Source organism: Pelodiscus sinensis, chromosome 25 (genome assembly GCF_049634645.1).
Source record: "Pelodiscus sinensis isolate JC-2024 chromosome 25, ASM4963464v1, whole genome shotgun sequence".
NCBI lineage: Eukaryota > Metazoa > Chordata > Testudines > Trionychidae > Pelodiscus > Pelodiscus sinensis.
In genome coordinates, this window is record NC_134735.1 from 23732745 (window position 1) to 23756407 (window position 23663).

At 46.0% G+C, this 23663-nt stretch overlaps 1 protein-coding gene across 1 annotated transcript in view; it reads right to left on the minus strand.

Moving 5' to 3' along the window:
* RLF (RLF zinc finger) overlaps positions 1-23222 on the minus strand; it is a 119235-nt gene extending 96013 nt beyond the window's left edge. The window contains exons 1-2 of the mRNA XM_075909195.1: positions 22966-23222; positions 14627-14781 (exon numbers count right to left, since the gene is read on the minus strand). Of these exons, the coding sequence (XP_075765310.1) occupies positions 14627-14781; positions 22966-23184 (374 nt within the window). The 5' untranslated portion in view covers positions 23185-23222. The remainder of the gene's footprint in view (positions 1-14626; positions 14782-22965) is intronic.
* Between the last annotated feature and the right edge of the window lie 441 nt (positions 23223-23663).

A 23663-nucleotide genomic window follows, 5' to 3' on the forward strand; every position in this document is an offset into this window, starting at 1 on the left:
AAACATCTCTTAGAAGAGGCTATATTTATACAGGCTATATTATATATATTTATTCTCTATGTTCTAGTAAGGAGAAGAGAATGGAAAGTGATAAAGCAGGGGTGGGCAATAATTTTTAATGGGGGAGCCACTCCAAGATCTTGGTAAGTGGTCAAGGAGAGCTGGCAGTATTTTAAAGAAGACTTATTGAAGGCACAAAAAGAAACCATCCTGATGTGCAGTAAGAAAAGCAAATTCGGTAGGCGACCAGATTGGCTTACCGGGGAAACGCTTGGTGAGCTTAAACACAAAAGGAAGCTTACAAGAAGTGGAAACTTAGACAGATGACTAGGGAAGAGTATAAATATATTGCTCGAGAATGCAGTGGAGTTATCAGGAACGCGAAAGCGCAACTGGAATTGTAGCTAGCAAGGGATGTGAAGGATAACAAGAAAGGTTTCTACAGGCATGTTAGCAATGAGAGGGTGATCAGAGAGGGTATGGGGCCCTTACTGGATGAAAGAGATAACCTAGTGACAGATGGATGTGGGAAAAGCTGAAGTAATCAATGCTTTCTTTGCCTCTGTCTTCACGGACAAAGTCAGCTCTCAAACTAATGCACTAGGCAACGCAGTATGGGAAAGAGGTGGGTGGACAGACCTTGGTGGGGAAAGAACAGTTTAGGAACTATTTAGAAAAGCTAAACATGCTCAAATCCATGGGTCCAGATTTAATGCATCCAACGGTTCTGAGGGAGTTGGCAAATGTCATTGCAGAGTCTTTGGCCATTATCTTTGAAAACTCGTGGAGATCAGGAGAGATCCTGGATGACTGGAAAAAGGCAAATGTAGTGCCTATCTTTAAAAAAGGGAAGAAGGACAATCCAGGGAATGACAGACCAGTCAGCCTTACCTCAGGCCCCAGAAAAATCATGCAGGGGACTCTCAAGGAATCCATTTTGAAGCACTTGGAAGAAGGGAAAGTGATCAGGAATAGTCAACATGGATTTAAAAAGGGCAAGTCATGCCTGACCAATCTGATTAGTGTCTATGATGAGGTGACTGGCTCTGTGGATATAGGAAAGTCAGTGGATGTGATATACCTTGACTTTAACAAAGCTTTTGATACAGTCTCCCACAATATTCTTGCCAGCAAGTTAAGGGAGCATAGATTGGATAAATGGTCTATAAGATAGACAGAAAGCTGGCTGGTGTCAGGCTGGCGGTCGGTTTCTAGCAGAGTGCCTCAAGGATCGGTTCTAGGATGGGTTTTGTTCAACATCTTTATTAATGACCCTCAACAAGTTTGCAGATGACACTAAGCTGGGGGAGAGGTAGATACGCTTGAGGATAGAGATAGGGTCCAGAGTGATTTAGACAAATTGGAGGATTGGGCCAAAAGAAATCTGATGAGATTCAACAAGGACAAGTGCAGTGTCCTGCACTTGGGACGGATGAATTCCAAGCATTGTTACAGGCTGAGGACCGAATGGCTCAGTAGCAGTTCTGCAGAAAAGGACCTGGGGATTACAGTGGATGAGAAGCTGGATAGGAGTCAACAGCTAATGCCAAGAAGGCTAATGGCATATTGGGTTGCATTAGGAGGAGCATTGCCAGCAGATCTACAGAAGTGATTATTCTCCTTTATTCGAAACTGCTGAAACTGACCAGCGGTGGACTTGGGGAAGGGCGGGCAGAGCAGCTGGGGTACTGCCCGGTTGGTCCTGCAGCGCTGCTCAGGTGAGGGGCGGTGCTGCGGGACCAACCGGGCAGCACCCCAGCTGCTCTGCCCGCCCTTCCCCAAGTCCTCAGCTGGTCAATTTCAGCAGCGGAGGATTTGGGGAAGCCGAGGGACAGAGCAGTTGGGGTGCTGCCAGGCACTGAGCAGGGGGGTGAGGGGTGGCGCTGCGGGACCAACCCGGCAGCACCCCAGCTGCTCTGCACCGCTTCCCCAGGTCCGCAGCAGCGGACTTGAGGAAGCAGCGCGGAGCAGCTCCAATTGTCCAGCTGGCCGGAGCACTTCCAGGTTCCAGTTGGTGCCGGACTATTGGGAATGCTGGACCACTGGATGCAGGACAATTGGAGTTTTAATGTACATCAATATCCTTCAATACAAGGAACTCTTGTTCATCCATCTTATTATTTAGACTTCTAGCATTTGTGTATAAGCACTTCAAAAATTTGTTACTATCTGTCTGCCATTTCCTGATGTGTGTGACTTTTTCATTTGATTGTTTCTCATCTGATCTTACCCACACTTTATCTTACGGGTGGGCAAGATGCGGCTAGTGGGTCAGACCCTCCTGCCTGCCCAGTGTCTGTATCCAGCCCGAGCCTTCCTTGCCAGCACTCTTACTGCAGAGCAGGAGCCGCCGCTTTAAACAGCAGGGTGTTAGTTGCTCTGCAAGCTGGGCAGGGAGAAGAGAGTGTTGTGTGCTGTCCACACTGCCTAGCAAAATCCCCAAGCTCCTATTGGCCAGTTTTTGGCCAATAGGAGCTGAAAAATTTTGCTGAAGACAGGGGCAGTGAATGAAGCCCCCCCCCCCCCCCCGTGCTGGAGCAGAGCCACATGGAACAGCCCACAGGAATGGAATCTGTAGAGTTCTGGCTGGGAGCTGCTTAGGTAAGTGCCTTCCAGCCAGAGCCTGCCTCAGGCTCCCCCACCCCCACTCTTCCCTCAACTACCTGCCCCAGGCCACCACCCAAACAGTTTGAGTTCCCTCTCTCCACCTCCTCTAGGTCACAACTCCCTCTGAGACTCTGCACTCCCTCCTTCACCCCTCCCCAGGCCATAATCCTCTCCTGCACTCATAACCCCTCCTGGACCCTGCACCCCAAACCCCTGCCCCAGATAACCCCTTACTTCACTCAAACTCCTCCTCAGACCACACACTGCCTGCTGCACCCCAGTCCTCTATCCCAAGCTTCCTTCTACACTGCACCTGCTGTCCCAGACCCCACACCTCCTTCACAAAAGTCATAGAAGAGCTCTCAGGAGGACATCAAGTCCAGCCCTCTGCCCAAGGCAGGACCAATCCCAACTAAATCAACCCAGCCAGGGCTCTCTCGAGCCATGGCTTAAAAACCCCTAGGGATGGGGATTCCACCACCTCCCTAGGTAACCCATCCCAGTGCTTAACCACCCTCCTAGTGAAATAGTTTTTCCAAATATCAAACCTAGATCTCCCCCATTGTAATTTGAGCCCATTGCTCCTTGTTCTGCCATCCATCACTACTGTGAACAGCCACTCTCCATCCTCTTTGGAACCTCCCTTCAGGAAGTTGAAGGCTGCTGTCCAATTCCCCCTCACTCTTCTTCTGCAGACAAAACAAACCCAAATCCCTCAGTCTCTCCTCATAGGTCATGTGCTCCAGCCCCTTAATCATTTTGGTCGCCCTCACTAGACCCTCTCCAATGCATCCACATCCTTTCTAAAGTGGAGGGCCCCAGAACTGGACACAATACTCTACATCCCAACTGCTCTGCCCCACAGCTTCCCCAAGTCTGCAGCTGCTGAAACTGACCAGTGGTGGACTTGGGGAAGGTACAGTGCCAAAAGTAAAATCCCTGCAAGCTGCATGGCAAATTAATTGAAACTGTAGTAAAGAATAAAATTGTCAAACACATAGGTGGACATAATGTGTTGGCGAAAAGTCAACATGGTTTCTGTAAGGGGAAATCATACCTCACTAATCCATTAGAAGCATCAGGAGGTAGCCAAGTTAGTCTTTAAGTGTTACCAGACTATTAGTTTATCCTATACAGACTTAAAAAACAACAAACAAAACATGTAGATGGTATCATGAGCTTTCGTGGGCACAGCTCACTTCTTCAGATGACCACAGTGTTGGATGTCCAGGATCAAAATAAACAGGGGAAAAGGGAAGGGAAAATTGGGAAGTGGGGGACAAGAAGAGGCACTGAGTAAAAAATATCAAGGGGAAAGCCCAGCTGGAATGTAATAGGAACTGTCATGATTATGAGGGTTAGCCAGCAGCATGGGGATTAAGGGGTTAACTACACCTAGCCAGGTGGAGTGACCAATAGGAATGTAGGTGGGACTTTTCAAACTGGGACAAAGGAATTTGGGTTTTTTCTTTTTTTCTCTGGGAGTGAGTTCTCTGCAACTACAGAGAGGGACAAGCATGTCTCTCTCTCTCCAAGACACCATTCTTCATTTTCTGTAAGTAGGGTAAAGTTTAGGCAGTTTCGTTAGGTTTTATTGTTTTAAGGATTGGGTATGGGATCTGAGATCTGGCACTGTTTAAAAGATGTTTTGGCTTTTCTTGGTAACTAAGTTCTAGGCCCATGGAGTTTCTCCATGAGTATATTTTGTTACCTCCCTATCTAGTCATGATGGTTGCAACAGGAATATTGTTGTAATAATAAAAGTTCTTTCTTTTCTTTTTATTAACCTGGCAGTGGTTAATTGTGTGCCTTGATTTTTATTTTAGGGGTAAGATTTCCCAAATGATCTTTCCCCTGATTTCTTTATCAACATTTGGGTGGTGGCAGCGGAAGTTTTATTCCCAAGATCTAGGTTTTTAAGATCTTGGGAGGAATTTTTATACCAAAGCCTGGTAGATAAAGCTTTGGGGTACACTTGCTGGCCCCCACTTCTGCATTTATCATGCCAGAGTGGGGAAGGAGCCATGACAGGAACGTATAGACTATTTTTTTCCTAAGACTGGGTAATCAAGAGGCAGATACAAACTAACAAAACATGTAGATGGTATCCTGACAGTATCACATGAGAAGTATTAGGATACCATCTACATGTTTTGTTAGTCTTTAAGTGCTACCAGACTATTTGTTGTTTGCTAATTAATGGTCTTTATCTGCCTCTTGACTATCCAGTCTTAGGTACTTATAGTCTAAACACGGCTACTCCTCAAACTGCTCAAGATAGTTCAGACCAAACCAGATTGTGAAGAACTTCAAAAAGAGCTTCAGAAAACTATATGATTGGGCAACAAAATGGCAAATGAAATTTCATGTTGATAAAGGTAAAGAAATTCGTTCTGGTTTTGCGCAAAAACAGGCAGTGTGGCCGTAGCCATTTTGCACAAAAAAACCCTTTTTCCGCAAGATCCTTATGCCTGTCCCGAGTCGGGGCGGGGGGAGGGGGGGGGGAAATGACATTTAAAGTTCTCCAGTTAAAGTGATGGATATATAAAGCTTTCACTTTAGGTTGTTTACTGAGCTGACAAGGCACATAAGGTTCACACGAACACTGCCTGGGCAAAGGAGAGTCACTTGCTCCTCCTGACTTCTGGGTAGTATTTAGTCACCTGTATGAGGACCAAAGAAGCCCGCAACAGTCTATGGAGGGGGCAAAATGCAGGCCAATAGTTACAGACAGGAGTGTGGCAAAGGGAAGCAGGGGGATCATACATAAATGGTTCCTGTCTGGGGGAAAAGGTTCCCTTCCCTGCAGCAGCACAGCAGTGCTGCAGCAACTAGAAGTGTTCAAATGCAGTTGAGTAACAGCACAACTGCTGAAAATGTCAGTGACTATAAGGTTACACGTGGGTAGCAGTCAGCTTCCCAAGAGTTGGTGCATGCAGGGAACTGGCTTTTGAGGTTAACTGCATACATGGTTACACTCTCACATCCCAAGCAGCAACTGAGTCCTGCATGGCAGGTTTCTCTTGTGAACAAGCTGAGTCTTTAACAATGGGGCAGTTTTTTGTACAGGACTGACTGCATGATAAAAGGCAAGGGCACAATAAGGGCTGCAGGTGATACCAAAGCAAACAGACCTATTCTATAATAGGACAAGATTCCTCCTTTGTCAAGGCTCCTATTACTCAAAGCAAGGCAGCCTAACCAGCATGGTTCAGTAGTTCCTGTATTACAGAAATGCTGCAGATAGAGAGGCCCTCCAACCTACAGCCATCTGTGCCAAATACCTGCTGTCCCTCTCTCCCAGGAGATTCTTCCAATACATCTCACAACATCAGAAAGTACTAATTCCTTCCACAGGTAGTGCCTATTTGGAGGCACTTGCTGCTGCATTTCAAACCAGCACTTCACTTTCGGACACCCACAAGACTGCCAGCTGGAGAAACTGTAAAAACACCTCAGCATCTGTGATTGTTTGTGGTGAAAGTGCCCCTAAATCCTCCTTCATTAAAAGGCAGGAAGAAGAATGGAGTGATGCTGTCTCTGGAGAAGCTCTGACCCAAAGAAAACTTGCCTGAACTTAGGGAACCACCAGCAGGTCACTAACTGGAGCTTCTGGAAGAAGAGAATCCAGAGGAAAAAAAATGGAGTACACTGACATTGGGGGAAGCTGTGTTGACACTTAAGATAGGAAAATGGTCAAAAAAGATTTTTACTAAGATCAAGACTCCCATGATGCTTTGTAGTTAAGATTAAACTAACTTTAGAGAACATAATTTTACAGAGCAGTACTCAACATTATTTTTGAAAATAGCTGGAAATGTTTCAGCAATGTACTGACAGCAAAATGTAAAACAAACCTTAATGGATGGGGGAAACCTTGAAACAGCCTACTGTAAGAAGTATGTACCAACAAAGAACAATAAATGAGCAGGGCTCGACAAACTGCGGCGAGATCTACTCGCCAGCCCCGCCCCGTATATGCGTCAGACTGGCACCGCGCATGCGTCGGACTGGTACTGCGCATGCGCACAGCGCCAGTGAACGGGGCGACCAGCTGAAATCTTGCGACGGGCGAGTAGAAACAGCGATTTGTTGAGCCCTGTAAATGAGGATCAATTGCACAAGACAGTGAGACCAAGCAAAGGTTGATGGATCTACAAAACAGTGCTACAACCCAATTCCCTGATGACACAGAGAATTAAGGCAGCTGAATTCTTTTCGTGCACACCCCAGCAGATCCCTGAGATGCCCAACAAATGGACACCAACCTAGAGATCGAACAGGCATTCAGATTCCTGATCAATGTTGCCAGTAAAGGGGCTGGACTCCTAGTGAAACTCTTATTCACTGCTGCAACTTAGATTAAAAGGGGAAAAGTCACTATGGTCATCAATCTCAACACTTCCATAACATAGGCCCAATGATTCCTGCATCAAGCACATAATTTCTGGTCACGCTAATGTGTTTCAGAAAGACATCATTTCTTGACTTACAGTGTTGGGAGAATCCACCATACGCTCTGGTAAATTACTCCAATAGTTATTTATTCATGTTGAACACAACTGTCTTGTTTCCAGTTAAAAGTGGTCTAACTCAACCTTCCAGCCACTGAATCAAGTAATACTTTTGTCCATCAGGTTAAACAGCTGTCTAATATCACAAACGTTTTCACCATGTTGGTATTTGTAGATTGTGATAAATAACTACAGCTAAATACAGTGCTTCTTAAGCATGTCACTATAAAAGCAGGTTTTCCCCTAACACATCATTTCTGTAGCTCTTTTCTTAATCTATCTGCTTTTGTGTGTTTACATGTTTAGTTACTGGGATGGTCTCACCTAAGGACGTTAAAAACTGTGTAATAAGGTAATCATGTAGCTGCTGAAATTTTCAGCAGTAACACAGTTACCTGTGCTGTGGGCTCTGCAATATAAAAACGTAGCTTTATACTGCAGAGCCTGCAGCGAAGCCTCCCTGGGAGTGGGACCACCAGATCCAGCCATACTCACCTGGCTCCACAGGAGGCAGCTTCACTAAGTGTAACTAACACCATTAGCCAACAAGCATCTGCTTGTTTGTTAAATGATTAGTCCTTTACACTCAAATATTCCTAGCCCATTTGCTACTCAAGTTTGGAAGCCCTAGGGCAGTGGTCTCCAACCTTTTTATACCCAAGATCACTTTTTAAATCTCAGAACAGGTGAAGATCTACCGCCCCGCCCCTTCCTTGACGCCCCACCCTCTCTATTCTCCTCCTGTCCACCACTTGCTATCCCCAGCCCTTACTTACACACTCTGATAAAGAGCTTATTTTTAAATTATGCGATATATAAAATTTAAATCATGTGTTTATAGTTATGAAATAAATAGTCTGTTTTTTATTCATTCTATTTAAATCTAAAATGGAGCATTTATAATTATACATTTTGTGGGGACATAGTTCTGCGGCTGGGGGCAGGGGAGAGGGAACAGGGTGCCGGGAGGGCAGAGGACAGGGTTCTGCAGCTGGGGACAGGGTGCTAGTGGGGACAGAGTTTGGGAAGTGGGGACGGGAATAGGGACAGAGTTCTGTAGCTGGAAACAGGGGAGTAGGGACAGAATTCTGTGGCTAGGGACAGGGGAGTGGGGACAGCGTTCTGTGGCTGGGGAGTGGGGTGCCAGTGGAGGCAGAGAGTCCCCTGCATCTTCCTCCTCCCAGGATTCCCCCGCCCCAAGGGAAACCAGTGCATGCCTGCCCCAGGGCTGCCCCCCCCCCCCGGCACAGGGATGCCCCGTGCGTGCGTGCCAGTCCAGGAGTCCAACCCCCCCCCCCCCCCCCGGCATAGGGAAGCCGTGTGCATGCTTGCCCAGGCGCCAACCCCCGGCCAACCCCCCCGTGTGCGCCGGGAAACCTCGCATGCACCTCCCCTGGGGCTGACTCACCCCTCCTGTGCGGTGCAGGGAGCCAATGCTTCCTCCCGCAGTACACCCAGCAGAGCAGCTAGCGCACTTCCAGAATCGCTGGAAGTGGCGCTAAGCTGCGGGACTTCTGTCCATCCCCGGGAAGCCGACACTACCTCCCTTTTCACTTGAGGTAGGTAGTGGGGCTTCGAGGGTGGGAGGGAAATGGGGGCAGGGCGGACAGGACACCTCGCGATCGACTGGTCAAGGCCTCGCAATCAAACAGTCGATCATGATCGACCTGTTGGTGACCACAGTCATAGGGTCTACAATGACACTCACAGCACATGCGGGGCTGCAACTTAAGTGTGGTTGCATATATATATGCAAATAGCTTCTTTCACACTGATGGGCATGAATACAAGCACTTCCCACAATGCACTGGTGCTCCCAGCACCTCCTCCTTGGAGGCTAGAAACCAGTTTATTTCAACTAGCCCATCAGCTTGCATCTTTCAATGCTTACCCTGCCTCACCACAGCGGAGCATGTTCCCAGTGGAGGCCATGTTCAAAGGATCCCACTCACAGGCCGCATGCTGAGCCCTGCATAAACCCAAACAACAAACAAACGGCCTGCGGGCTGCATGGTGAGTAGCTCCGTCTCACCAATAACACTTCCCATCCTGTATTACTGTTTATTTGCCATTTCAGTGACAACAGAGCACAAGTTGCTAGAATTCACGTTGGCCTTTATCTCTCTTTCAGAATTGTTACTTTCCAGGATATAGTCCCACTTCCTGTATTTGTTCCTACATACAAGACCTTGCATTTGACTATATAAAACTTATATAGCCCTATATAGATTGTCATACAATTGACCAGTCCACATTATTTACAACAGCAATCTGTTCACATGCTCTACCTTTCCCCCTCCCCTGCAAATGCAAGTAAATTACAAAAATTATGCTGATTCTTCCCCAAAACATAATGTATATCAATCTGTCTGACAATTTTTTTTTTTAAACTTTGTTTCAAGCCGTTTTCTGGTACAGAAGCCAGGCTTACATGCCTTTAATCGCCAGGCTCACCTCTAGAGCCCTTTTTAAAATTTGGTATTCATGAAATCATAGAACCATAGGTGGCCATCAAGTCCATCTCCCTGCCCAAGACAGGACCAATCCCGATTAAATCAACCCAGCCAAGCAAAGACTTAAACACCTTTAGGGATGGAGACTCCACTAGTTCCCTAGGTTAATGCTCTCCAAATTTATTTGGCCACGGAGCCCCTAGAGTTGCCTTAAAAAAAAAAAAAAAAGGCCCCTGCCACGTTTTGTTGAGCTAATTAAAAAAAAGCCCTTACCATGGCTGTCTCTTTAACGGGGGGGGGGGGGAGGAGAGAAGGAGTGCTGGCTCTTCGCAGAACCCTTGTTTTTGCTTCACCAACTGGAAAACACTGCCCTAGGTAACCCATTCCAATGCTTCACCACTCTCCTAGTGAAATCTCCTAGTTTTTCCTGATATCCAACCTGGATCCCTCCCACCACAACTTCAGACCATTGTTCCTTGTTCTGCCATCCATCACTAGTGTGGACAGCCTTTCTTCAGCCTCTTTGGAACCTCCCTTCAGGAAGTTGAAGGCTGCTCTCAAATCTCCCCTCACTCTTCTCTTCTGCTGACTAAATAGACCCAAATCCCTCAGCCTCTCCTTGTAGGTCATATTCTCCAGACCCCTAATCATTTTGGTTGCCCTCCGCTGAACCCTCTCCAATGCATCCACCTCCTTCCTGTAATTGGGGGCCCAGAACTGGGCACAATACTCCAGATGTGGCCTCACTAGAGCCTATTAAAGAGGAATAATCACATCTCTGGATCAACTGGCAATGCTCCTCTTAATTCAACCCAATATGCCATTAGCCTTCTTGACTACAAGGGCATAGACTACTGTGGACTCATGTCCAGCTTCTCATCCACTGTAATCCCCAGGTCCTTCTCTACAGGACTGCTACTTAGCCAGTTGGTCTCCAGCCTGTAACAATGCTTGGGATTCTTCCGTCCCAAGTGCAGGACTCTGCACTTGTCCTTGTTGAACCTCATCAGATTTCTTGTGGCCCAATCCTCCAATTTGTCTAAGTCACTCTGGACCCTATCGCTGCCCCGCAGCATATCTACCTCTCTCCCTAGCATAGTTTCATCCGCAAAATTGCTGAGGGTGCAACCCATCCCCTCATCCAGGTCATTAAAGATGTTGAACAAAACCGGTCCCAGAACCAAAACTTGGGGCACTCCGCTAGAAACCGACCACCATCTTGACATTGAGCCATTGATCACTACCCGATGGGCCCAACTTTTCAGCCAGCTGTCTATCCATCTTACAGTCCATTTATCCAATCCACATTCCCTTAACTTGCTGGCAAGAATAGTGTGTGAGACTGTATCAAAAGCCTTGCTAAAGTCAAGGTATATAACATCCACTGGCTTCCCCATATCCACAGAGCCAGTTACCTCATCAACAGAAGCTCATCAGATTGGTCAGGCACGACTTGCCCTTAATGAATCCATGCTGACTATTCTTGATCATCTTCCCCTCTTCCAAGTGCTTCAAAATGGATTCCCTGTGGATCCCCGCCATGATTTTTCCGGGGACTGAGGTAAGACTGACTGGCCTATAGTTCCCTGGATCGTCCTTCCCTTTCTTAAAGATGGGCACTCCATTTGCCTTTTTCCAATCATCCAGGATCTCTCCTGATCTCCACAACGTTTCAAATTCATGAAGGGTCGGTCCATCAATGGTTATTAGCCACTATGGGTGCAGATGGTGTCCCTAGCCCAGTGGTTACCAACCAGTAGACTGGGATCAACCAGTAGATCTTGGCGCCTCTGACAGCTGATCCTGATTGGTTGGCCAGAAAGCTGTCAAGCGTTGGGACTTCAGTTGCCCCTCCACCTATTGTCATGCTGCTCCTGCTCTCTGCTTTGGAGCTGCCACCTTAGGAGCCGCCTCCTTGCTGTGCTGAGTTTGGGAGGAAGAAAGAGGGGCGCTGATGTCAGGGTATCCCTCCTCCTCCAACCTCTGTTCCTTATCTCCACACAGGGAGAAGGGGATGGAGGAAGCTTGGCAATGCAACTCTGGCACTCACACACTGTATATCAGTCGCTCTCACAAACACACACTGTCCTTTACTCATCTCCTTACCCAACACATACGTGGGAGGTGGTTGTTACTTCTTTTACTGCTTGCAAAGTGGGTTATTTTTGGTTTCTGACTGGTCTGTGCATTTCGTAATTTTCATTTCTCTCTTACGCTTAAATTTCTTCTAATAGTGAGTTCTAACATGCCTAACCTGTCATGGCTGGAGTCATTATCCCTATCATAATTGCTGCTCCTGGAAGTAGCTGGCATGTCCCTGCAGCTCCTGAGAAAAGCACAGCATGGGGTCTCCACATGCTATCTGTGCCCAGAGCTACTGCTCCCACAGCTCCCATTGATCAGTAATAGGGAGCCGTGGCCAGCAGAAGCTGTGGGCTCAGTGCCTATAGATGAAGCGCAGCATGTGGCACCATTGCTGTACATGCCAGCTGCTTTCAGGAGTGGTACAAGGCCAGGTCATGAGTAAGCCTGCCTTAACCCCACTGTCCCATCACACGGAAGCCATCTCAGTTAAATGGTGCCCAGCTACAGCCTGCTTCCTGAACCCTTGTTCCAGCCCTGAACCCAACCTCCTGCCCCAGACATGAGTCCCTCACATCCAAACTGCTTCCCAGAGCTTGCACCCTGAAACCACTCCTGGACCCCAATCCCCCACCCTGGGCTAAGCCCTGAACTCCTCCCACACTCCAAATCCCTTGGCCCAAGACCAGAGCCTGCACCCCAACCTTCTACCCCAGGCTGGTGACAGTGAGTGAGGCTGGGGCAGGAAGGGGAATGGAGCGAGCAGGGTGAGGGCTCAGAGAAGGGGTGGAGCAGGGGCAGGGCCTCAAAGAAGGGGCAGGAAGGGCATTTGGGTTTGAGGTAGATCTTACATTGCACATATATTGAAAAAGTGATCTTGTGGCTAAAAAGGTTGGAGACCACTGCCCTATCCCCTACTTGCCAAAAGCTGGGAATGAGCAACAGGGGATGGATCACAATCATTACTTGTTCTGTTCATTCCCTCTGGGGCACCTGGCATTGGCCACTGGCAGAAGACAATATTGGGTCAGTTAGACCCTTGATCTGACCCAGGATGGCTGTTTTTATCTATATTGTTACATACTTGCTGACAAGTATTTTGAAATAAATTATCAAAATGACTGAAACTGGCAACATTATATAGTGTTATTTTGACAATTTGCAGAATTTAAAAATATTATGCACAGAATTTTTAGTTTGTTTTGGTAATTCCTCCAGGAATAGCCAGTTTCATCATTTCTATCCAAGAAACAATACTACCACTACACTCTCATGGAATAGGAAGCCTCACTAATTGTTACCTTTGACCCACTGCTTAAATTGTTACTTTCCCTCCATACAGAATCTTGTGAAAGGGGAAAAGAAACAACCCTCAATCAACTCATCTCATCTCATCAGCAGCTTAAAGGTCTCACCTTCATTATACTTCTAACCCCTCTACCTTCTTTCTGCAACATTCCTTCCACAATGTGTCTCTAGTTGATCTTCATAATATAAGCATGTCTACTTTTCCCCCTAAACACAAAGTCATCCCTTAATTTTACTTGCCGCCCAACTACTGCTCCACCCTTCCACTCTTCATTACTAAGTTTGATGAACATGCAGGCTACAATCACAGCACAAAATTTCTCTCCTCATATCTAGCTTCTATATTCATTCTGTATAATTAAGAGTACGTCTACAATGCACAGCTATTTATAGTAGCTACTCTGCGTCTACACAAGCCACCCGTTATTTTGAAATATTTTTCAAAATAACATGTGCGCTATTTCGCCATCCCGGTAAACCTCACTGCACTAGGGATGGCTCAAAATAGTGCGTTATTTTGAAATCTCATGATATGTAGACACACCAAATTTCAAAATAAGCTATTTTGAAATGGATTTGAGATAAGATACGCAATTTGCACAGCACAAATTGCGTATCTTATTTGAGTTTAGGGTGCTGTGTAGACAAATACACTCTAAAGAAAATACTTTCCCTCCTTACTCTTAAACATAAAGCTATGGATAGGATTTTTTTTAACTTCACTGAACAGGCTCTAACATCAGAGAGGGGTTTCAAAGATCATGACAAGTGTTCATATGCCCTATTGCTGGAGTCATGCTGGTCCTAGAATAGGAAAGACAACGTAGGTGAAGTAATATTTATTGGAACAACTTCTGTTGGTGACAGACAAGCTTTCAAATCTACATAGTACAGCATACCATTATCTTTCCTGAAGAGAGATATATTACTTGAAATAAGATTACCTGGAAATCTATACTCTCTAACCTTCACACACCAGAGAGAACAAGCAAGTTACTGGGTTAAGATTTTCTTTCTCCATAGTAGATGGCTATGATCATGAGCGTCTTGCTTTTATGATAAAACATAAGCACTCTAATCACCTTCACATAATCTTTAAAAAATTGCAGTGTCAGATAGTTACACGGTAAACATATGGAATAAATGTCTTTTGATGGTAACTGGAATCTCATGCAACTTTAAGATGATGATACAAGTGGTAATATTTTAAAAATTTTCGGAAATCTCACAGAACTTGATATTCCAGTTCTGTGAATTTTATGAAAGCCAAAGTCATTTCTGAAAAATGGGACTTACACTTTTGTTTCTGTGTAAAAGTTTCAAGACAGCTGACAGTCAAGAAAAGCAGAGAAAGGGAAATTAACAGCGGACTGGTTGAGTTAGAAAATATCAAATCACCTGGTTAGTGAACACCAAATTGAATATTTTCCCCAAGAAAGTAATATTTCTTCCCCAAAAGTTATCTTAGATGCAACAGACTCTCACTGATTAGCACGTTTTAATTGGAATACAAGAGTATAAACATAATTAGTACTACAAGTCTCAAATTTCAATAAGACAATTTTTTGTATTGCTTAATCACAGATTTGCCAAATTTGGTAATTTCAAAATCATGAGATTCTATTGTACTCATAAGAGATTAGTGAACCAAATAAAACTTACAGTACTAGCCTTCCAAGTACCAAAAGGACATCTTCACATTCTGTAGTCAAGTATGGTCGTGCATTAGCAAAGTTTTGGATAGAGATTCGATATACTTCCAAAAAAGGCAAAATATGTTCTGATGCACCCCGGGTTCCAGCATATTGTAATAATGTCTGAAAGAAAAAACGTTTTATTATTAAAATTGTCTCGAAATTTTACACTTAAATGCAAATATATATGCTATAGCAACATTTAGACTACACTGTAAAAAAAAAAAATCATGGAAAAGATAAATTTCCACTATAAAGTGATTGGAAAAACAGCAGTGTTTTGCTCAAGAGACGTTCTCTATATGCAGTCTCCTGATATAAAAAGTAGGGATGTAAGTGACTGGTCGAATAGTTGACTACCCAAAAAGCCTAGGCTTATTGGGTAGTGGAGTCACTACTCGATTACTTGCTCCCCCGACCGCCCTTGTTGCCTTTGTAGCTGAGGCAACAAGGTAGGGGGGTTGGGGAAATCAGGAGCTGGTGCTGGGGAAAGCCAACTAAAAAACCAGTTCCCCCAGCACCGTCTCCGTGATGTGGTGAGGAAGGAAGGAAGGGGAGGCAGAAGCGCAGCAGTCCAGGACTTAGTATGAGCCGGGTCTGGGACCTGCCCCCAGGTGGCTCTGTAATCCAGGACTCCCTGGACCAGCAACATCCATTGTCCAGCAGAACCACGGATGATAAACTAGGCAAATATAACTTAGATAGGGCCACGATAAGGTGGGTGCATAATTGGCTGGATAACCGTAGTCAGAGAGTTGTTGTTAACGGTTCTAAATCCTGCTGGAAAGGGATAACAAGTGGAGTTCCTCAAGGGTCTGTTTTGGGACCCGTACTGTTCAATATCTTCATCAATGATGTAGATATTGGGATAGAGAGTACGCTTATTAAGTTTGCAGATGATACCAAACTGGGTGGGGTTGCGACTTCTTTGGAGGATAGGGACATAATTCAAAATGACCTTAGCAAGTTAGAGAAATGGTCAGAGGTAAACAGGATGAGGTTTAATAAAGAGAAATGCAAAGTGCTCCACTTAGGAAGGAACAATCAGTTCCATACATACAAGATGGGAAGCGACTGTCTAGGAAGGAGCATGGCGGAAAGGGATCTAGGGGTCATAGTGGACCACAAGTTGAATATGAGTCAACAGTGTGATGCTGTTGCAAAAAAAGCAAATATGATTCTAGGTTGTATCAACAGGTGTGATGTAAGCAAAACTCGTGAAGTCATTCTGCCGCTCTACTCTGCACTAGTTAGGCCTCAGCTGGAGTACTGTGTCCAGTTCTGGGCGCCACATTTCAAGAAAGATGTGGAGAAATTGGAAAGGGTACAGAGAAGAGCGACAAGAATGATTAAAGGTCTAGAGAACATGACCTATGAAGCCAGGCTTCATGAACTGGGCTTGTTTAGTTTGGAAAAAAGAAGATTAAGGGGGGACATGATAGCGGTTTTCAAATATCTAAAAGGGTGTCACAAGGAGGAAGGAGAAAATTTGTTCCTCTTGGTTTCTGAGGACAGGACAAGGAGTAATGGGCTTAAAGTGCAGCAGGGGAGGTTTAGATTGGACATTAGGAAAAAATTCCTAACTCTCAGGGTGGTCAAATATTGGAATAAATTGCCAAGGGAGGTGGTGGAATCTCCCTCTCTGGAGATATTTAAGAACAGGTTAGATAGACATCTGTCAGGGATGGTGTAGGTGGAGCTTGGTCCTGCCTTGAGGGCGGGGGGCTGGACTCGATGACCTCTTGAGGTCCCTTCCAGTCCTATGATTCTATGATTCTATGTTCCAGAACAAGAGAGTCCCAGTGGAGGGCTGTGGCTGGGCTGGGCTCCCCAGTGCACAACTATGTAACCAGGCACAACCCAACGGGGATGCCCGGCAGGGCCAGGAGCCTGGTGCGCAGGGAGGTAGGCTGCCCAGCGTAGCAGGGAAGGCAGTGGGCGGACCGGCAGGGCAGCGAGGCGGGTGGCTGTTCCAGGTCTGCGGGGAGCCAGATAGGACTTCCCCTGGTCTGGCAAAATCCGTCATCTGGGACCAGTCAGGTCCCAAGGGTGCCAGACCAGGGAGGACTGAACTAACCATGACAATTACAGGGTGGAGACGATCATGTCACCAATCCTCACCACCACTGCTGGAAAGGTACATTTCTCTATTTTATATATAAAGCTACTGAGAAACGTATATGTCAGTATCATGATGGCAATGCCTATATTATGTAAACAATACCTAGTAATAATTGCCAAATGAGACCACTTTCAGCCTGCTTACAAAGGGCCTGATCCAATTTAAATTTTAAGCTAGGATTGAGCCCAAAGCAATTTGTTGATGTTACCCAAGAAGATCTTTGGAGAAAACTGGAGAGACTTTGAATGTACTGCTTCTGACAGCAGCACTTTCTCTCCCTGGACATGGGGTCTTTTAGCCCAGGTTTCACTTTTGTCAGAGTAACTGAGAAATGCATTGCCACAGCTAACTCCATTCATGTCTAGACAATGTGTAGCCCAAAGACAGAACAAGTCCCTTGAATCTGGAAGTAAAAACATCTCACCTTTTTACAGAGCTCACAAAGGACTTGTTCACCCAGTGACACAAGTCATGACAACCCTCTCTGTAGAGAGACAATACATCCTGCCTTTCTGTGTACATGCTAAGTGTTTTCACATGGCATCTTAACACACTGTTTAAATCACCAACTGCTTGGATGAAGAAAACGCAAAAAGTCTGTCCATCATCTACACCAGTGACATGGTGATTTCACTACCGTGGAAACAGACCTGATCTCTCTATGGGCTCGTGGAGCAGCAGGAAGCCTTCAGCGGTCTCTCAGGAGGAGCTTCTATTTCAGTGGTTCTCAAACTTTTTGGCCTGTAGACCACCTGGCTCAATATAAACCTTTCCAAGGACCACCAGTTGTTAATGGACACTTACTATTAATTACATAATTACATCCAAACCATTTTGCTAGTGCTACAGTTAGGGAGAATTATTTAAATTATTAAACAGATTTAGCATTTTAACTTTGTTAGTTTAATCAAATTTCATTTAAAATACAGTAATATATTAATTTATGTCTATCACAAAAGGTTTCAAAGTTTTATTTATGGCAGGGGTCAGGACTTTTTTGGGTCAGCACCACTGACACACAGAAATATCAGTTGAGGACCACACAAGTGAGAAACAAAAAAAACTCCTCCCAAAATCCCCAGCCCTCACTGACGTTGCACCCAACTCAGACACCTCACTCCTCTTCTCACCCTATGCAGCACCAGAAGGGACAGAGAGGACTGAGGTTCAGGGCTTCCCATAGGCCATATTTGCTTTTCTGGTGTATTTTATGGACCCCCTTAGGGTCTGATATGGGGAAAAAATGAAGGGTTCAGTGTGTGGGACAGGGCTGCCAATGAGCAGAACAGAGTTCAGGATCTGGGAGGGAGGTGGGGGTGCAGAAGGGGGAGAGGATGTGAGGTCTGGGTAGGAGGTAGGGTGCAGAATCAGGCTGGGAGTAGGGTACCTGACCAGGGGGAGGGAGCAGGGGAAGGTGCAGTGTGTGGCCAGGATGGAGGGAGTAGGAGCAAAGGTGGATGCAGGAGCAGGGTAAGGGTAGGGTGTCTGGCAAAGGGGGAGGATGCAAGAGTAGACTTGGGATAGGGGTTTGACCTCCCTGATCAGGCACCCTCAGGACCTGACTGGTCCCAGATGAGGGATTTTTCTAGACCAGGGGAGGTAATTTCAGGCCACCTGCTGCCACCCCCACACTGGGCTTCTTGGCATGCCCCACCCCAGCTGAGCCCTGCACTGGTTCCTTGGACACCCCCCTCACAGCCCAGCTGAGCTGCCCATCTGTTCCCTGTGCCTCCCTCATCCCCCGCAGTCCAGATGAGCAATCCAGATGGCCTCATGCCCAAGTTCCTGGTGCCTCCCTCACCCCCAACAGCCCAGCTGAACCCCGTGCCACTTCCCTGCACGCACCCCCCACGCCCACCCGCAAATCACTTGCTTTTCCATGCTCCCAACAGGCACTGCCTCCTGCAGCTCCTACCGGGCAGGAAATGTCCCTGAATCCCATTCCCACAGCGAAAGAGGGGGAGGGGAAACACCAGCACACAGCTGCATTTGGAGTCTCAGGCCTTTTTGGAACATTTCAGTGCTTCATGGGAAAACCAGGACAGGAGATTAAAAATCAAGACTGTCCCAGATTTTCCAGCGTAAGTATAGCTAAAGTTCTAACAGGCCTATAGCTACCCAGACACACATTTTAAATATTGCCTCAACACTGTCTTTAGTGCTTTGGAACATCCTCCTTATTCCAAGATTAAAAATAACATTTGCTCTACTAGAGAAAATTACATCTTGTAATACAAAGAACGTACGTCACACTTAAGAAGATGGGAAACTTTACCCAGGAAATCAGCAACCCTGAAAAAGAAAGAGGGTGTGACTGGTGACCAACTAACCTTGATGCCCAGTGTGCAAAGCTACACCCAAGCTAATGTGATTCTTTGATGTATTAATTCCGATGTAAATAGTTCATCAGTTAACTGGTAAGCCTTACCGTTAATTGTAAGCTTCTGGAGGAGCTCCCTGTCCACCCCAGGCTGAGGGCTGGCTCCAGCCCTATGGAGCCTGCCAGAGTAGCCCCTGTCCATGGCAGGCCCTGCTGGGCGCTTCCCCCCCTCCTGCAGGTTACATGCTGCCTCCCTGGGAATGTGACTGGCCCTACTCCCCAGGAAGCTTCGCTGTGGATTCTGCAATTATAATTTATTTAAGCTTTATACTGCGAAGACCATAGCATATGTAACCGCTCTGATTTTTTGCTGTTACAGACTTACTTTTTAAACACATTTTTACAACCCTAATTATGACCATAAAAATGAAATTATGGGTTTCCTGAAGAGATTACTAAGAGAAATGTTACAGTCCAGACTATGCAGAAAGTCAGAAAAGATCAACATAACATTGACCTTAAGTGACTGCACCCTTATAATACACTACTAACATTACTGGAATACATAGTAAAGAGATTTAAATAGGTAATAGCTATTTTTTAAATAGCTGAAGAATTATTCTAAGTTATTCTTTCCCAAATCATTGCTGATTACAACGTGTTAAATATTCAATATGAACTCAGAATTTCTGTGTTCCATATCTCTGATCTTCTAATCCAAGAGCCTTCCAAAATCCACCCAGATATCTCCAAACTATTTTTCACTTCAAATTCAAAGCTCAAAAGCTAGCTATGATTTGATGACAAAAGTCCACAGCAAAATCAATTTATATTGCTTCAAGATGCTGTGGGTCCTCTAACAATGTGATGCCAGACTAAAAATAGTGTAGCAATTTCAAGTACATGTAAACTTGTCAGACACGTAGATGAACACACTTTGTTGGGGAAAAGTCAATATGGATTCTGTAAAGGGAAATCATGCCTTACTAGAGTTTTTTTGAGGGGGGAGTCAAGTATGCGGACAAGGGGGATCCAGTGGATATAGTATACTTAGATTTTCAGAAAGCCAAGGTCCCTCACCAAAGGCTCTAAGTAAAGTTAGTTGTCACGGGATAACAGGGAAGGTCCTCTTATGGAATGATAACTGGTTAGACAGGAAACAAAGGGTAGGAATAAATGGTCAGTTTTCAGATTGGAGAGAGGAAGTGGTGTCCCCAAAGCGTCCATCGTGGGACCAACGCTATTTAATTTATTTATAAATAATCTGGAGAAAGGGGAACACAGTGAGGTGGCACAATCTGCAAATGATACTAAACTACTCAACGTAATTAAAAGCAAAGCAGACTGTTAAGAGTGTCAAAAGAACCTCACAAAATGAGGTGATTGACCAACAAAATGGGAAATGATTTATAATATTGATAAATGCACAGTAATGAACATTGGAAAAAATAATCCCAAGTGAACATACAAAATGACGGGAACTCATTTAGCTAGAACCACTCAAGAAAGATCTTGGAGTTATTGTGGCTAGTTCTCTGAAAATATCCACTTAATGCGCAGCAGCAGTCAAAAAAAGCAAACAATGTTAGGAATGATTTAAAAAGGGACAGAGAAGAAGACAGAGAATATCTTATCACCTCTATATAAATCCATGGCACTCCCACATCTTGAGTACTGCATACTCATGTGGCTGCTTCATCTCAAAAAAAGATATAATGGCATCAGAAAAGGTTTAGAAAAGGGCAACAAAAATCATTAGAGGTTTGGAACAGGTCCTCATATGAAGAGAGATTAAAAGAAAGGGATATGATAGAAGTCTATTAAGTCATGACGTGTGTGGAGAAAGTGAATAAGAAAAAGTTATTTATTACGGATGTAAGATTTCAATTAGTCGATAAGGGTGCCTCCACCTTTGAAATGTAGCAACTGCCCCAGGGCTATTGCTACACTTCAAAGGTGAAAGCACCCTGTGCTCCCAGCAACTTTTCAAAGCGGCAGCGCTGCCTGCTCCATCATGTGGCACTGCTGCTTTCAAGCACCCCTGCTCTGCCCCTACTTGCTACCTCTTTCTGATAGAGGCAGCAAAGGTGGGGGAAGTGACTGGTTGACTAGCATGTCGACTATCCAATAATAGGGTTGCCAGATGGTTTAACAAAAAATACTCAACATCTCCCCCGCCAAAAAAATGAAAAAATTGTCGAGGAAAAAAAGGGGGGGGGGGGGGGGAGGAAGAGACCAAAGTTGTTGAGGAAAAAAAAAAAGAACCCCAAGAGTGAGTGAGTGAGTGAGTGTGAGAGTGAGTTGTTTGTTTGTTTGTTTGTAAGAAAGAAAGAAAGAAAGAAAGAAAAACAACATAGCCCCTTTAAGAAACGCTTTGCTTTTGAGGCTTTTTGGCCCTAACCGGCTGCTGGCCCACCATCTTACCTACCTGCGCCGGGCCAGACAGCTCCCCTGTGGAACCCGGTAAGCACCTGGGATTTTTGCCTCCTGGCCGGGGGGGGGGGGGGGGGGGGAAATCAGAAAATACTACACATTTTAGGTGTCGGTATTTTCTGAATTTTTTTTTTTTTTTTTTAAACCAGACAGGAGGTGAAAATACCGGACTGTCCAGTTCAATACAGGACACCTGGCAAACCTATCCAATAAGCATTTGTTTATTGGATAGTCGACTAGTCGTTCACATCCCTATTATTTACTTGTTTCCATAACCTAAGAACTAAGGGTCACCAGATGAAGTAAGTAGATAGGTTTAAAAGGAAGTTTTTCTTCATGAAGCACACAGTCAACCTGTGTAACTCCTTGCCAGAAGAGGTTGTGAAAACCAGGACTTGAACAGGGTTAAAGGAAGAACTAGATAAATTCATGGAGGTTAGGGCCATCAATACTTATTAGTCAAAAAGGCTACAAACTGTGTGCTCAGCCTGTTTGGGGCTAGAAATGGATGACAGGAGAGGGACCACTTTATGATTACCTGTTTTTGTTCACTTCCTGTGAATCATCTGGCATTGGACTATATGAACCTTTGGTCTGAACCCAGTATGGCTGTTCTTATGTTCTTTTATTGACTACCAAGAAGATACACACAAATTCATGTTTTTAATATTGAAGCAATTAGGTCTCTGACTTTTCAATATGATGCAAATTATTATACCAAACAACTGCATTAATATTTAAGGAAACAGCTAGAGAATTCTGTTCCCACACATGCTGTTGGCTATTACAGGTAATAACGTATTTCTGCTGAAATGAGCAGTGAAATATCTAAGAACGCATTTAGATTTGTCTATTTGAGTTTGAATACCTCCTCAGAACTATTGACTAAAACAACACTGCCGTACTTGCAACCTTGTGGTGGCAAGAGAAAAATTTTTTCTTAAAATAAAACTTACATTCTGGAGCGCACACTCGATGACAAAAGACACGACCTGCGCAGGACGCCCAAACTCTACTGATGAACAGCGTGCAGAAATGTAACACCTTAAACGCGAATAGCTCACGCCTCAGAATGGGAAGGAACTCCAAGAGAGCAGTTCTCGTCCCTAGCGGGCTGAGAAGCCAGGGTGCGCTCACCGATACAAAGGCTCACAAGAAGGCCTGGCTCGCCCGGCGTGGCGGACAGGCTCTCCCGACACAACCTCTCCGAGCTCCCACCCCACGGCCGGGCACACGAGCTCTGCGCGGCCTAAGGCCAAGGCGGCCGCACTCTACGCGGCGCCGCGGGCAAAGCTGGGAGAGCCGCCAGCCTCCGGCAAACCGGGCGTGGTGTGGAGACCGCGACCGCAGCGTATTCGGGACCACAGCCCCCGCCCGGAGCGGACTGGAGGGACCCCGGGGCCTCACGAACCCACCCAGGCTCGGCTCCCACCTGGCAGAACCCCCGGCAGTAGGCCCGGGACGAAGACTCCGAAACCTCCTGTTCGCGCAGCTCCGCTTGCAACTGCCAGAGACGGGCGCGAAGAGCGACCACGAGCCGCTCCATCTCAGGGCGCGGAGACGCCTCGGCCTCTGCGTCCGCCATCTGCACCCAGACTCCCCGCGCGTAGGCAGCGATCACGTGACCACGAGCAACCACTGATGACCTCATCGGCCTGGAACTGCGTCACATGATTCACACGTGACCACAGCAACAGACACAACGGACAACCGTCACGTTCTCGGGCGACGCCATATTGTTACCCGTATATTGGTCCCGCCCTCTACGTCTCCTTACGTCGTGCGGAAATAGCAACCGACACCAGGCAGCTTGGAGCAGGGCGCTGCGGTCCGGGCTTGGTGCAGTGGTTGCCATGGCTACCCTTAGGCCACCTCGCCTCAGACCCAGCAGTGAGCCTGGACGGCAATGTCTGTGTCTCCCGCTCTCCTTGCCCCGCCCCTGCCCGAGTTCCCCACGTCCTTGCTCAGCAGGCCTGGGCTGTTACTGCTCTGCGGCCATTCGTTACAGGGCTGGAGCTGGCGGACAGTGACTCAAAAAGGGGATTTACATAACACGATATTTCACACCGGTCTTTCTCGCCCCTCTTTCCATGTCTGGGTTTTGTTCCCTACACTTACTGTAATTGTATG